A 13,730-nucleotide genomic window follows, 5' to 3' on the forward strand; every position below is an offset into this window, starting at 1 on the left:
AAACAATTTCTATTTGTTGGTGTTGGTGGTAGTTTGATGATGGTATCAGTGTGGCGGTGGTGGTATTGGTTTAATACAATGATTGTAGGTGGTTAGGAAAGTCATGACCGGAAATGATGTGGTGATTTTTTTTGTGGTGGTGATTTTTGTTTTCTGGCGCTGATTTTACTTTGTAGTTGGTGATTTTTCAGATTTAGGGGGTTTGTAGATGGTGGTGATGTGGTGATTTTCGTTTTCTGACAGTGATTTTCATTTTTATAGCGGTGATTTTAGTTTTCTGGTGGTGATTTTCGGTTTCACGGTGGTGATTTTATATTTGCTGGTAGTGATTTTGTAGTGGTGGCCGGAAGTGGTGGTTGGAGGTGGAATTAGAATGAAGATGGGGATAAAATATTTAAATATTAAAAATTAATGTATGGTGATAAATTAATATAAGGTATAAAATGTGTGGTTGGGATTAGATCTCATGTCTCATAATAAGCGTGATCCTATATATTTATATGACAATGGAATGTTGGTTAAGATTGATTGTTTGGAACAATCAAATCGAAATATAATAATTATTTTGAGATCCACATAGTAAATTTTCTTATGCGACTGTGTTTTAAAAATTAGAGTATGCTATATTAAAATGCTTGTTTAAAATCAATGCGTATATATACACATTATAAAATGATGGAAGTAAAATAAAAGGGAGTATTTACGATGCATACATACATGTTTGTCAAAATCTTATATTAGTGGTTCTTCTCCGAAATATTGTCATTCAAAGTAGGGACGAGTTGAAAGTTAAAACCTGACCCTCATGTGCCACGTATACTCCTCCGGCCCACCATTCATCCAAAGTAGGACCCCCAACTACTCACTGAAGACGATATCAAATCGCACCTCTTTACCTCAACTTCCAAAATCACACGCACTACAATCACACATAATTTCGTCAATTCACACTCAATTTCGTTAAAAAGCTCGTAATTTAATCAGAAATTGACCAAAAATCTGGAGATCCCGGAGGGATTAAGAGCGAGATGGTCGGCGTTGAAGCCAGTCTTCGCTAACGACGACGACGGCGGCGTCCACCGCCGTCCGTGGCGCCGGCGCGTAGTCTCGTCAATCGCGTTCTTCGCTTCTGCTTCTGTTCTTCGTGTCTCGCTTCTCTTGCTGCTTCTCGGTGCTATTGTTTCCGCTTGCGTTTTTCTTCCTGTCGAAAAGGTAGTTTTCCAGTTTTTTTCGATTTGGTATATTGCTTGTTAGTGATTGTTTGATTTGAATTGTATTGTTTGAGATCTAATTTGGTGATTGAGGTGCTGCATTTTACTTAAATGTTGTAGAATCTCTATAATTGAATGTCAGATAAGTTACTATTAAATAGCATTGTTTATATTAAGATAGGACTGAGAAGGAATTTTTAATTTATCGAGGTTTTAGTGTGATGTTTTTATTTTAGGTTGTAAGTGTGGTATTGTCGAGATGGTGTATTTTGGATTTGATAAATGTATAATGTCGATAGATGAATAAAATTCTGTGATTTGGAGGCTATCTAGACGCTCTTTGGTTTGCTTCTACACTTAGTGTATGATTTGAACACTGTCGATGTAATACGATGGTTTAATTAGGGAAAGCCGGATCTCATTGATGTTGGCCAAATGCATTGCATAAGTTAGCTGTTTGTTTAGTACCCAAATAAAATTAAGGAATGGGAACTTCATTTTACTGAGATATCAAATAATATTGTACAAGTTCTTGGACATCCATAAGTCCATCAACAAGGATTACTTTAAGGGGGTGTTTGGATGGTGTGTGCCTGTGTGGGAATGGGAATCAGGAATGAGTATTCCAAGGTGCATGGAAGGAATGATTTACCCCTCAATTGGGAATGAGGTTCCCATTCCATATCACAAAATTATTAATCCAAACTCTAAAACATGGGTATGAGTTTTCTATTCCCCGTTAACCAGGCTCGTAAACAATGAACCAAACAGTCCCTAAGTCTATTGCTTTAGATATCAACACTTAACTGTGATTTGGAATCCCTTATAACTTGCTAGTATATTCAGTTATAGATGTGAATTGCCAATGCAACAAGGGTATATGTTTCTGTGTATACTCATTCGATGTGAGTCACTTTTTTTGGAGGAGCACGTGTCGTTTTTCTTCATACTGACTGACTTCTTTTTCTGCAGGTGTTGAAAAATTTTCTTACATGGATTAAGAGTGATCTTGGACCTTGGGGTCCACTTGTACTGTAAGATGTCTTTGATTCTCAGTTTTGATAAATATTTAGGTTTCAGTATATTTCCATCATTATATTTTCTGTGTCATGTATTATATTTTAACTTCATGTCATGTTCTATTGTATTTTTTACTAAATAAGTTCTAGATAATGATGAAATCTGTAGTACCAGTTATCACTTTCACATCAATATAATTTATGCCTGTACCCTAGAGGATTACTGGGTTATGACTTATGAATAGTGGTGTGTGTTGCTGGGTTTAGTAAATTAGTTAGAAATTATCGATTAACGCAAGGCAGATTTTTATATTATTTTTTATCTGGGACGATGATCACATGCTTTGTTTAAAGCATAACTTTTCGGCTCCATTATGCTGACCTTCTAACTATCTAGCATTTCACAGGGCTGTTGCATATATTCCCCTTTCAATTCTAGCTGTCCCAGCCTCTGTACTTACGGTAGGTGGTGCGTTCCATACCTTGGAAGAAAACTTAGTTACTACTGACTAATGTTGATAAATGTGCAATTACTTGTTAATTGTTATCAGCTGCCCCTTTTTTAGAAAGCAGCAAATTGTTTAAGATGAACACAAACAAACTTATCATACCATATCTGGCATCAGAATAATAGTTATTAAATCTTGGTATATGTATATAACTAATTCATGAAGACTTTATGCTATAATCTACGTACATTCTGCTTTCGTGTTAGGACATGAGAGAAGATATGCATATATTTGGTTTTTATTGTATATGTGGGGTTGTTGGGTCTGAAGTAGAATTATCATTGAGGAGACTGCCAATTTTTGTTTCCTTTATTCTGTTCTAGTACCACAGCAATTTGATTTATGCCAAAAGTGTTGCTACGCTGAGAGACTGCCATCTGTACAAGCAATGCAATGCAGATCAGTTAAATACAATGCATCAATGGATGAATCTTATGTGGCCAGAACCCATCTTAGTTTAATTAGAATCTTTTGGTAAATAAGCATGATCACCTCTAATAGTATTCAGGACCACATTCATTAATATGGTAATACATATATTGAGTTGATGAAGGCTGCTTCCGCGTTATCCGTTAATAATGGCAGTGATTTAGAATGGGGCTGGAAACAAATATTGCAAAACAGGACAGTAAGATGCTATTTACTATATAAAAAAAGTTCGTTTGATTAATCATACACACCAACTTACTGCGAAATAATCTATCATATTGTACGTTTTGTTGGTTGAAGTATATGCTCTATCCAATGATCCCTGTAAGGGGCTATGTACTTACGAATTGAATGGCACATTGGCACGACACCGTCCTCCTCCTTCCCGATATATATGCTAAATTTCTTAATTCATATTAACCCAGTGTAAGTAAATTTTCAATTTCTCTTACGCGGCTTTTTTTTTTCCCTCTTCTGTAGACTTATTTTGTTTTATTTTACCAATTGGCAGCTCGGGGGCGGATATCTCTTTGGGTTGCCAGTTGGATTTGTTGCTGATTCTACTGGTGCTACACTTGGAGCAACAGCTGCATTTCTTCTCGGGAGAACAGTAAGTTAAACTCCCCCTTGACTATTCCTTATTGGCCAAGACCAAGTGCAGTTATAGTGATTATATCTATATTTTGCATAACTTTGTCCCCCGTGGTATACATTCCTATGCATTTATTCTTTTATCTTAAGCTTATTGCCATTTGTAGTAAGTGCCAAGCTCTGAATTTATGGTGTCATCTTCACATGAATATATTTTGCCACATATTTGCAGATTGGGAGGCCATATGTCAAATCTAAATTGAAAAATTATCCCAGGTTTCAGGCAGTTACTATAGCGATTCAGAAATCCGGGTTTAAGGTTTGATTGCTGACTAACTATTTTGTTGATAATTAAGTTTATGCCCGAGTTGGGATATTAAGTGAGAAGTGACTTTTTTATAGCTGACTGGACACCTATGAATTTCCTTACCTAAGTGATTAAGATACACTAGCGACAACCCTTTATATATTTGCGTTATATTGTTAGGATGTACATATAAAGGATTGGCTGAGAAGCTCTTGTAAAAAAACACATGTTGCCAGTGTCATGTTGCCGGTGGTTTGCTGGCACATTTAGCTCCCATATGTTTTACAAGCTTAAATATTAATTGAAATTTGAAGTATGCTTTTAAGTGTCTTTGTTGGTTGCTTTGGTATTGCACATTAAGATACCCAATCGCTATTATGAGAGAGGTGTATATTCTATTCATCTGCAATGACCGAATTGTAACAGCCTGATTCCAACCATAACAAACACAAAAAAAAAAATAAACAGCTAAAAACCTTCAAGTTAGATCATTACAAGATTTTACAAATCAGGGGAGGTTCCCAGGTCTGCAGCCTATACATAACAGCAACTACCAAAATCAAGATTTTGACTAGCCAACTTTATACAATACTAGCCTAAAACTAGTACAAAGTATCACACCTCCTGGTACAAAATTCAAAAGTCATATGCTCACTTCACACATCCAAATTGTATGATCAAAAGTAGGAAGATATTAGACTACCCAGCCCGCTTGTACTTTTGCTCTAGTTCTGGTGTTTTTCTGAAAATCATAAATCATCACAAAAATGAGCATTGATATGCCCAGCAAGTCCCATAAGATAAACACAGGAAATATTTCAATTTTGTAGGAAGCAGGAGTAGGCAAGCACACCAATAAACCAACGAATGAAGATAAAATATACCCGCAATCATGTAACCTTCATTTACTAGAGTGATCAGCTCTAGTGGCCATCAATTATGTAACATGCATGTACTAAATCCATCATTTGTGGCTGATTACCATCATTTAGCCACATAAAACATAATCGCAAGCCATCAAGTAGAAAAGATTATATACCTTCTATGTTTATCAAAAGAGCCAATACATAGCTAGCAATTTACTCATCAGGATAAGAAAGTGGAGACAAAGTGATGCGTGTTACTCGACCACATCAAAAATCCCTTTTACTTTCAATAGAGCTCACTATAATTCACAATAAGGCTACCAAATTAAAAAGAAATAAGAAGAAGCTCACAAACCTCAACTAGAAACCAACAATCAAAGCAACAGAAACAAGGGAGAACAGAGTAGACTACGGAAAAAAAAAAAACCATTAAAAGAGAGAGGGAAGGAGAGAGTGAAGGACTTGCCTGCCTTCTCTTCTTTGTGCTTACTTCTTTCTAATTCTTGATTACTACTTGTTCTTTGTTTTCCCTCTGTATCTATCCTTCTCTCTACTTTTGGGAATAAACCCCTAATTTTTCTCTCCCCGGTCTATGTACTCACTGACCTGGCACCTGATGCTTGTTGTTTTTTTTTTCTTTTTTTTTTTTTCTTACTATTTTCCTTTTAATAAATCAATTCTTAGCACTTAATAAAACTATTATAAAGATATCCAAAAAATTTCCATTTATTTGTATTATTATTAATATGACAACTTTACAGCTAAATTTTAAACTAATTTAATATCTAACAAACTTTCACACCAATATTTTAATTAATAACTCTATTTACCAAGGTAGTGCCAACTCTTACTATTATTTATAAAACCAACTAACCTGATGCATTACACGAATAATAGCAACAAACTATTGTGATCCTTTACAGATACTGATCTTTGGTGGAAAACATGTGTTTTACTTTTTATCTCAAGTATATATTACATAAAAAATTAGAAAGTAGAGAGCTTAATGCATTTTGTACATGATTTATAATCTTATCTTGTAATCTCTCAACATAGTGACATAACTCATTTTGGTCGACCATAGCTTGCAATTGATGTTTGGTCCACTGAATAAGTTTTCAGGAAATGCCTCTTATCTAAATCTTACTGGCTATTCAGGAGATATAACTTCATGACTTATCCTGCAGGGATTTACCGGGGTGTTGAAAGATTGTAATAAAACCCCTTAAAAGATTTTTGTATATGGTTATAGCCAAGATCAATTAAGTGATGAAACATGTATTTGTCCTTTTGAAAAAGAAAACAGCCAATGGCCAGAAGCTTTTAGCACTAGATGGGGTAATTATCTTCTGGAATGAGATGTCTAGCACTTAATGTGGTATATATTATTACTATTATTGTTGTTGTTGTTGTTGTTGTTGTTGTTGTTGTTGTTGTTGTTGTTGTTGTTGTTGTTATTACGTACTTGTTTTTATGGTGAGGGGTGGGTGAAATATCTGTCGATGAGTAACAAAAGAATGGGATCGGGTGAAATTTCCTGGCTATGAGTAAGAATTGAATGTTTGATTACTTTCTTATGTACATAGGTAGTTCTGACTCTTTTCCTCTTCTGTCATTTCACAGATTGTGTTACTACTTCGGCTTGTTCCATTACTTCCATTTAACATGTTGAACTATCTGCTATCTGTGACTCCTGTTCGTCTTGTTGAATATATGCTGGCTTCTTGGTTGGGGATGATGGTATGTTTCTTTCAGTTATTCACCAATGTTTATATATCTTATACAGACTATATTAATATGTAACATACTTTTTTTCTTGTTTCTATGTCGCATAGCTGTTACAATTTTTTGATCTCTTGAGTTCAGCGATATGTTTTTGCTGTTATAATAGCCCAGGTGGTGCATAATCGTGCCCAGAAGTTGGAACATACAATAAATTTGCATAATCCATTTATATATCTTGCATTCTTCAGTTTTTTTGCTAAATTTCTTGTGATGTTCTTGGTTACTATGTTCTCAGTTCCTATATAGAATAATCGTTATCTTGATGCTGTATCATTTATAACTTTTTTAGTATGAATTCAATCGATTTCATCTTTATTCCTGCATTACAGGAAAGTAAGTTCTAGCATACCAACTAGACTCCCAAGTGATTCTGTGTTGCTGATAATTTGCGTAGTTTACATACTATGAAGCTTTGCTCAATATAGGGATATTTGGAGATTATCACAGTTATGATAGCAGTGATATCATTCTCTTCCTTTCTAAATTGTACTGTATTTTATCATGGGCAAGAGCACTTGGCAATTGGCATTGTATATCTGTTTGGTTGATTCCTGTTATTGATATTGCATCCAAATCTAACTTGTTAATGACGTTGGTGGCTTAGAAGTCTTCTTGCACTTTTCTAGTGTAAAAAGTTGTGTAGGTTGCTGCAAATTAGACCTGCATTATTTTTTTTGATTGGTGAATTCTTTCAATTGATTCTTTAGCATCCCACTATGGCCTGTGTAATAGCGCTCTGTTGCTACTAGGCAAGATGAAATCTTGCACCTTTTTTATATATTTCATATTGAATCTGCGCCTGTCCGTGCTGCTTGTTCTGTCTTTCTTTCGAATACTTTCTCTGAAAAGATAATATCCTCTTTTTCTAATAATAATTTTCCTATTTAATGAGACAGGGGAGAGTATGATAATGTAGAGTTGAGAACTTGAGGCCTGAGGATGTTTGAACTTAAAACAGTCATGTTCTACCAAGCTTAAATTGATTCTAGTTAACAGAAACCTTACAGTTGAAGATAGGGAGTAAAATGATCTAACTGATACTCTATTGTTTCAGCCAGTAACATTTGCACTAGTGTATGTCGGAACAACTTTAAAGGATCTTTCTGACGTTACACATGGCTGGGGTGAGGTCTCGACAATTCGTTGGGTAAGAGATCAAGACCTGTCATTCTATTTAAAAGTAATATTATACATTGTCAAGCCTGTAAAAGATAAAATATTGTTATATATGAAACTCCTTTCAGCTTCCTGTTAAAAAAAGTCTCGGAATTAGCCTAGAAGATAAACTTGATTTCAGAATAATTTGACACTGTAGGGTGAAAATTGATGTGCCTTGTTATTGGCTCTTCAATTTGTGCATCTTTTGTTACCTATTCCTCTTTGGTGTGTTGTGACAGTTACTTTTTAATGCAGATTTTTATTGCATCGGGCTTTCTGATCTCTGGTAAGCTTCAACCTTTGACTGAGCTTTGTGTTTTAGCTGACAGCCTGACATAGAATGCCTAACATTTCACTTTTTTTATATAGTAATTATACTGGTGTATATTTTCAAAACCGCAAAGGCTTCTCTTGAGAAGGCTTTAGAAGAAGGTGCTGGAACAGATGGCCTTTTAGCATCCCCAGTTCTACCCTTTGTGGCTGAGGCACCTCTGGGTCTCCAGAACCCTCTTGTTATCAAGATAGACTCATCTGCAGTCGACCATGTGCAGTAAAGGTTAAGACAATTACTTCATTGGACCGGAAGTTAGGAATGATGGACACTAGAGCAAGGGAGTGGTTATAGAGGAAATCGTAAAAGTAAAAATAGGACACAGAAACCTTTACTCGGCCTTAGTTGTAGAGTGGTAGTGCTGCTGCTTCGATCTTTAGTTATAGCTCCTGCTGTTATACATGTATGTAAATTATAGAAAACGTCGCCAGTCATCCAGATTTGTCCATTTTTTGTACTTGCACGTGTTGATTTAATTCATTGCAGATTCATGTTTGACATGTATGAGAGATGAGAGAATTTTATGACAACTTAATTTATATATTTTTTTAAAAGAAACACTACTGTAAAAACTTTCTACGCCTTCTCTCTCTCTCTCTCAAACCTTAGCCTCAAATTAAAGATTTTTGAGGGGACTTTCATCGATTTTCACCGGTGGAAAGCCCCAATTTTTTTATTTTTTGTTTTCTTGTTTGAAGTCTTATTTTCCTTTCAATAAGTTCCCGATTTATTTGGGTTTTGTTAGTCTCTTTTTGTGATAATTGATTTTGTTTTGGTGTGTTTTGATGTTCTTCATGGTTGCTGAGATTATAGATGGGCATGATTTTCACATTATTCAGAACAGTCGGCGAAAACTAATTTAAGATTGGATGAAATAAAGTACATGTATTCAAATTATCTTCAAATTGTTTAGTTGTTTAAAGACAAATTGTTTAGTTGATTAAAGATTTAAGAGTGATATTTTTCGGGGTGTCCAATTTCAATTGTGTTTGTAAATATTGTATGGCTTTATAAATTGATTCTTTTTTATTAAAAAAACTTAGGTTATATTTATTTTATTTCTTTCCCACGACATCTAATGTGTCATTAGTATAAATTATAATATTGCTACATATTTCTTCGAGTAATCCTTAACAAAGATATACCGTAACAGAATAGTCTGCTATTCAATATATATTTTAAATTCATATCTAAATATTTTAATTTTTTAAATGTACAAATAATATATAATTTAATATTTTTATCCTGCATTTTTCCTAAAAAGAATAAATGAAAACTTTAACGTATTATAATTTATATATCACTCTCCGGCTCATTTCTTTGCGATTCTTTTCCACTATTTTACATATATGAAGATGTATAAAATATATTTTCATGATTTTTTTAAAATAAATCAAATATTAAATTTTTATTTGAAAAATTAAATAATTTATAGAACCAAAATGCGTCCCCTCCGTCCCATTTTAACTGATGTTTGACTTTCTAGCACGTATATTGAGATGTAAAAAATAATAACTACACTCAATAAAATAATTCAATTCTTATATCAAATAAAAGTTTAGGTTTTAAATTTTTATTTGATATAAATTTTATAAAAAGTTATTATGTTTAGATGCGATTTTTTTAACATCTTAAAAATATGTGTAAAAAAGTCAAAAGCAGTTAAAATAGGATGTATACTGACATACTGTATAGTTGACTACCTGTATACCACTGAACATCCAACCCATGACGAAGAAGCAAGTGAAGTACTGTGTGGTAATCTCATTTTGTTATTTCCACTTGCATCAATTTGTTATTTATACACACATAGAGACTGATGATTTGCTAAATAATTTTAATATTTTTAGGTGGATGCATTCACAGAATCAGCATTCAAGGGAAACCCAGCTGCAGTTTGTTTGTTAGAAGAGGAAAAAGATGATTGGTGGTTACAATTGGTGGCCACTGAGTTTAATCTCTCTGAGACATGTTTCTTGACTAGGATTGAATTGGGTTATGCTAATCCTAGGTTTCACCTCAGATGGTTTACTCCTGTTGCTGAGGTTCACTTGCTATTGATTCTTGTCTGTGTTTTTTGTGTTTTATGATTCCCCGGGTATCGAATTTTGGTCTTGTGTATTGGGTTTGTGTAAGGATTTAATCTTTTGGTGGTAGCGGTCTGGAATTTGAATTTGTGTAATGGAGTTTGTGTAAAGATTTAATCAGCAGTCTCAAATTTGAATTGGGGCAAAACAAAGTTGATTTGGACATTCAAGTGGACTTAATAACGAATAAGTAATTAAGAATGATATGCATATTAAACTCCTTTGTTGCTGAGGTTCAATTACTATTGAGTCTTGTCCATCATTTTTGTTTTTTTTTTTATTTGAAAAAAGGTCCCTACTATCACAAATTGAGTTGAAAAGACCCGTAAACACACAACTTTGTGAAAAGGCCCTTTGTATCACTAAGTAACGAGTTTTAGTGTAGCGTTTTGTATTAATCCTCTGTATATGCAGTTTCATGAGAATAAAGAGTTGAAGTGGCCTCTGAGAATGGGCAGTAGCCCATAAGACTTAATAACGAATAAATATGATATGCATATTAAACCCCTTTGTTGCTGAGGTTTTATTTTAATCTTGTTTAGCTCATTTATTTGTATCTTGGGTTTGCATAAAGATTTGATAGTTTTGGTGTTACCGGTCTTGAATTTGATTTGGGCAAAACAAAGTGTTTGAAAAAATTTGGTTTGGAAATTCAAGCCGAATATTCCCGCAAAGATGGTTTATCAAGTAATTTTAGTATGATATACATAATAAACTGCTTTAATAATAATTTAAAATTCTAGTGGAGTTGGTAACGTAACAGATATTATGCGCGTTCCATATGTTATTGCTTTGATTATGTGATAGGTAAATCGTAAATGACCACGTATTTTTCTTAGTCATGCACTATTGCTACTATGTCAGTTGTCATTTTACTTGATATTTGAATAAAACATGCATAATTAGACTATGTTTTATTGCATAGCCAGAGGTGGTGGTTGCTTTATCTTTCCATCTAAAAAGGGTCTATGCAATTATATGTGTATTAGCTAAAATTGATAAAGATAGTGGTTTTCTCATGTCAAATTTACCAATCGCTTGATAAGTCATTCGTAGTTGGCCTGTTATAGTTTACAAAGACTTGCTAGTTTTCATCTCTATGCATAATGTCTGCTTACAGGTTAAACTTTGTGGCCATGCAACTTTGGCGGCATCTCACTTCATCTTCTCATCTGGTTTGGTGAAAGTGAATGTGATTGAGTTCATTACACTCTCTGGAGTTTTGACTGCTAGGAGGGTTTCACTGCCTAAAGTTTCGGTTTTATCACACTTGACAAGTGATGACGCAGGTGATGATTTCTGTATAGAGTTGGATTTTCCTGTGGTGCCACTGGTTGAATATAATTCTGCTGAGGTGTCAATCATTTCACAAAGCCTAAACGGCGCCTCTATTGTTGACATCAAGAAGACAACTACAGAAGATGACCTCCTTGTAAGTGTTTGGCATTGCTCTAAAATTTTGTTAATATTATTAAAATGTGGATACATTCTTTTGGAAGTTGTTTATGACGGGGCTAACATGTCTTAACAATGATATGTTATATAGGAGTGCCATTGTTTCTTGCTTAGAAAAAGTTTATATTTTGTATCCGAGGAATGTAAAAGTCATCTGAATTTGCAGGTTGTGCTATCATCTGGAGAGACTGTTGCAGATTTAAAGCCGATGTTTGAAAAGATACAGAAACTTCCTTGCAGAGGAATGACTATAACAGCGCTTGCTCCCTCTGACTCTGGATTTGACATATACAGCCGCTTCTTTTGTCCTAAATATGGGATTAAGGAGGTAAGCCTTAAGCTAAATATCAGGATTCCTTGATAATTATCCAAAACCTTGGAGAATTGTCATAGTCTTGGTACACTTTGTATGTGGTAGTCTCTTCATAACTTGTCTACCTTCCAAATGCATTCTTTTCTTATGTCTAGAATTTGGATATTCCATTTGGCCTTCACCCACCTTTCATTATAATTCATTTGCTAGATTATTTGTGTAGTGTTTAATTCAAAACTAAATTCAAATTGTTTATCCTTAGTTGAATCCAGGTTTTTAATAGAGGTGCTACTTCTTATGTCCCGTCTTTCCCTATAGACTATAGTTACAGGCACCATGTCATTAAATAGAGAAAGAGCTTATCTAAAAGTTGAACATTTGTCTTGAGTGCTGGGAACTGATACAAATTGGTAATCTCTTTAATGTGTGACATTTAATTTCAGGATCCTGTCACAGGCAGTGCACATTGTGCCTTGGCACCCTATTGGTGCCAAAAGCTGGGAAAAAGTGATCTTGTTGCGTATCAGGTTATTGTCCTTAGTGCTCACTCTCTCTGCCTATCTCTATCAAATACGTATGCACACACTGATTACGTATTTGATCCTTCTGGAGCTTGTTCGTTAAACTCACTAGTCAGTATTCAACTTTGTCACAATGTTGTATTTCGTGAATTCAGGCATCAAGTAGAGGTGGCATCATTAAATTACATCTAGATGAGAAGAATCAAAGGGTAATGCTCCAAGGGAAAGCTGTTACTGTGATGGAAGGTTCTCTCCTAGTGTAAATTTGGAGGTATTCCTAGAATGCCTAAAGTGAACAGGGAACTATTCATCACTAAAACATCAAAATCTTGAGATCTTCATATTGTATCTGTAACAGTTTACTTCAACAAGTTTCTTTACCATTTGCTACAGCGATTTCTTGGTGAACACTATCTTGTCAAATGTGTTTTATGAATGTGTTGTTGATATAAGCGTTTAGTGCTAATGATTATAAATAAGTAGTATTTTTATAATTCTCTTGAATAGATTGCTTGCAATATTGTATACTTGAATAATTTATGTAGTCGTCTTCACTCCTCTGAGTCACTGGAACCAAATTGAGTTGGTAATCTGTATGTTAGCATAAGTGACTAAGAGAGTATTTATGTGTCATTTCATTTAACATCTCCAATATATTTATTTCAAAGTATTGTGCAAAGTATTGGAATTTGTAAATAATACTGGCAAAATTGTGCCAATATTATTTAGAGCACTTAACTCTACTAACGACCGAAAGAAATCCGTTGGTGATTATATTCTTGCCAAAATCCATACTCCCTCCGTCCTCATTTCTTTATACTTTTTTCAACTTCTTGGCACGCATTTTAAGACTTCTGTAAAACAAACTTTCATTACTTATTTTCAAGATTTTCTTTTTGTGTATAAAAATTTAAGGACTCAGTATGGAGTCATATCAACAGACAACAATGGCTACTATTGTACCACTACTCGCCATAGAGAGCCATTTTTTCCATTAATTAGTAAGATGCCTCAAGTGCATCTTCTTAAATTGATTGAGGCATTCACTTTGACCATCAACATGTAGATAGTATGGTCTAGTGTCACCTTTTTGAAGAGTTCTGTGTAGAAACCACTAGTTTATATTTTGTCTAGATCCAGGATTAGGA

General features: G+C 34.3%; 3 protein-coding genes across 5 annotated transcripts; all 3 read left to right on the plus strand.

Moving 5' to 3' along the window:
• Nucleotides 1-777: 777 nt before the first annotated feature.
• LOC108226114 (uncharacterized) lies at nt 778-8,760 on the plus strand. 3 transcript variants are annotated; one of them, XM_017401063.2, is made up of 9 exons: nt 778-1,212; nt 2,184-2,245; nt 2,638-2,692; nt 3,680-3,778; nt 3,992-4,078; nt 6,556-6,672; nt 7,772-7,864; nt 8,131-8,161; nt 8,245-8,760. In XM_017401063.2, exons 6-9 carry the CDS (start codon nt 6,598-6,600, stop codon nt 8,427-8,429), a joined length of 384 nt encoding a protein of 127 aa, XP_017256552.2. In that variant the 5' UTR covers nt 778-1,212; nt 2,184-2,245; nt 2,638-2,692; nt 3,680-3,778; nt 3,992-4,078; nt 6,556-6,597; the 3' UTR covers nt 8,430-8,760. The 3 variants fall into 3 exon arrangements, with proteins under 3 accessions (XP_017256552.2, XP_063935933.1, XP_063935934.1); XM_064079863.1 differs by having other exon boundaries at nt 1,196-1,212; nt 2,638-2,699; XM_064079864.1 differs by lacking the exons at nt 778-1,212; nt 2,638-2,692 and having other exon boundaries at nt 2,189-2,245.
• Nucleotides 1,828-4,084, plus strand: LOC135147254 (uncharacterized). Its single transcript, XM_064080145.1, has 5 exons — nt 1,828-1,929; nt 2,184-2,245; nt 2,638-2,692; nt 3,680-3,778; nt 3,992-4,084. The coding sequence occupies exons 1-5, from the start codon at nt 1,828-1,830 to the stop codon at nt 4,082-4,084; spliced, it is 411 nt and encodes a 136-aa protein (XP_063936215.1).
• A 1,118-nt stretch (nt 8,761-9,878) lies between the features above and the next one.
• Nucleotides 9,879-12,974, plus strand: LOC108227590 (uncharacterized). Its single transcript, XM_017402826.2, has 6 exons — nt 9,879-9,964; nt 10,057-10,251; nt 11,414-11,725; nt 11,915-12,076; nt 12,505-12,588; nt 12,738-12,974. The coding sequence occupies exons 1-6, from the start codon at nt 9,935-9,937 to the stop codon at nt 12,843-12,845; spliced, it is 891 nt and encodes a 296-aa protein (XP_017258315.1). The 5' UTR covers nt 9,879-9,934; the 3' UTR covers nt 12,846-12,974.
• Nucleotides 12,975-13,730: the final 756 nt, after the last annotated feature.

Source organism: Daucus carota, chromosome 6 (genome assembly GCF_001625215.2).
Source record: "Daucus carota subsp. sativus chromosome 6, DH1 v3.0, whole genome shotgun sequence".
Lineage (NCBI taxonomy): Eukaryota > Viridiplantae > Streptophyta > Magnoliopsida > Apiales > Apiaceae > Daucus > Daucus carota.

Bases quoted from the DNA above. Each gene is read 5' to 3' on its own strand.
- LOC135147254 (XM_064080145.1), top strand. From the start codon at position 1,828: ATGAGTATTCCAAGGTGCATGGAAGGAATGATTTACCCCTCAATTGGG. The intron at 2,246-2,637 runs GTAAGATGTCTT...AGCATTTCACAG, and splicing joins CCTTGGGGTCCACTTGTACT to GGCTGTTGCATATATTCCCC. The intron at 2,693-3,679 runs GTAGGTGGTGCG...ACCAATTGGCAG, and splicing joins TCCCAGCCTCTGTACTTACG to CTCGGGGGCGGATATCTCTT.
- LOC108226114 (XM_017401063.2), top strand. From the start codon at position 6,598: ATGTTGAACTATCTGCTATCTGTGACTCCTGTTCGTCTTGTTGAATAT. The intron at 6,673-7,771 runs GTATGTTTCTTT...CTATTGTTTCAG, and splicing joins CTTCTTGGTTGGGGATGATG to CCAGTAACATTTGCACTAGT. The intron at 7,865-8,130 runs GTAAGAGATCAA...TTTTTAATGCAG, and splicing joins AGGTCTCGACAATTCGTTGG to ATTTTTATTGCATCGGGCTT.
- LOC108227590 (XM_017402826.2), top strand. From the start codon at position 9,935: ATGACGAAGAAGCAAGTGAAGTACTGTGTG. The intron at 11,726-11,914 runs GTAAGTGTTTGG...CTGAATTTGCAG, and splicing joins CTACAGAAGATGACCTCCTT to GTTGTGCTATCATCTGGAGA. The intron at 12,077-12,504 runs GTAAGCCTTAAG...ATTTAATTTCAG, and splicing joins CTAAATATGGGATTAAGGAG to GATCCTGTCACAGGCAGTGC.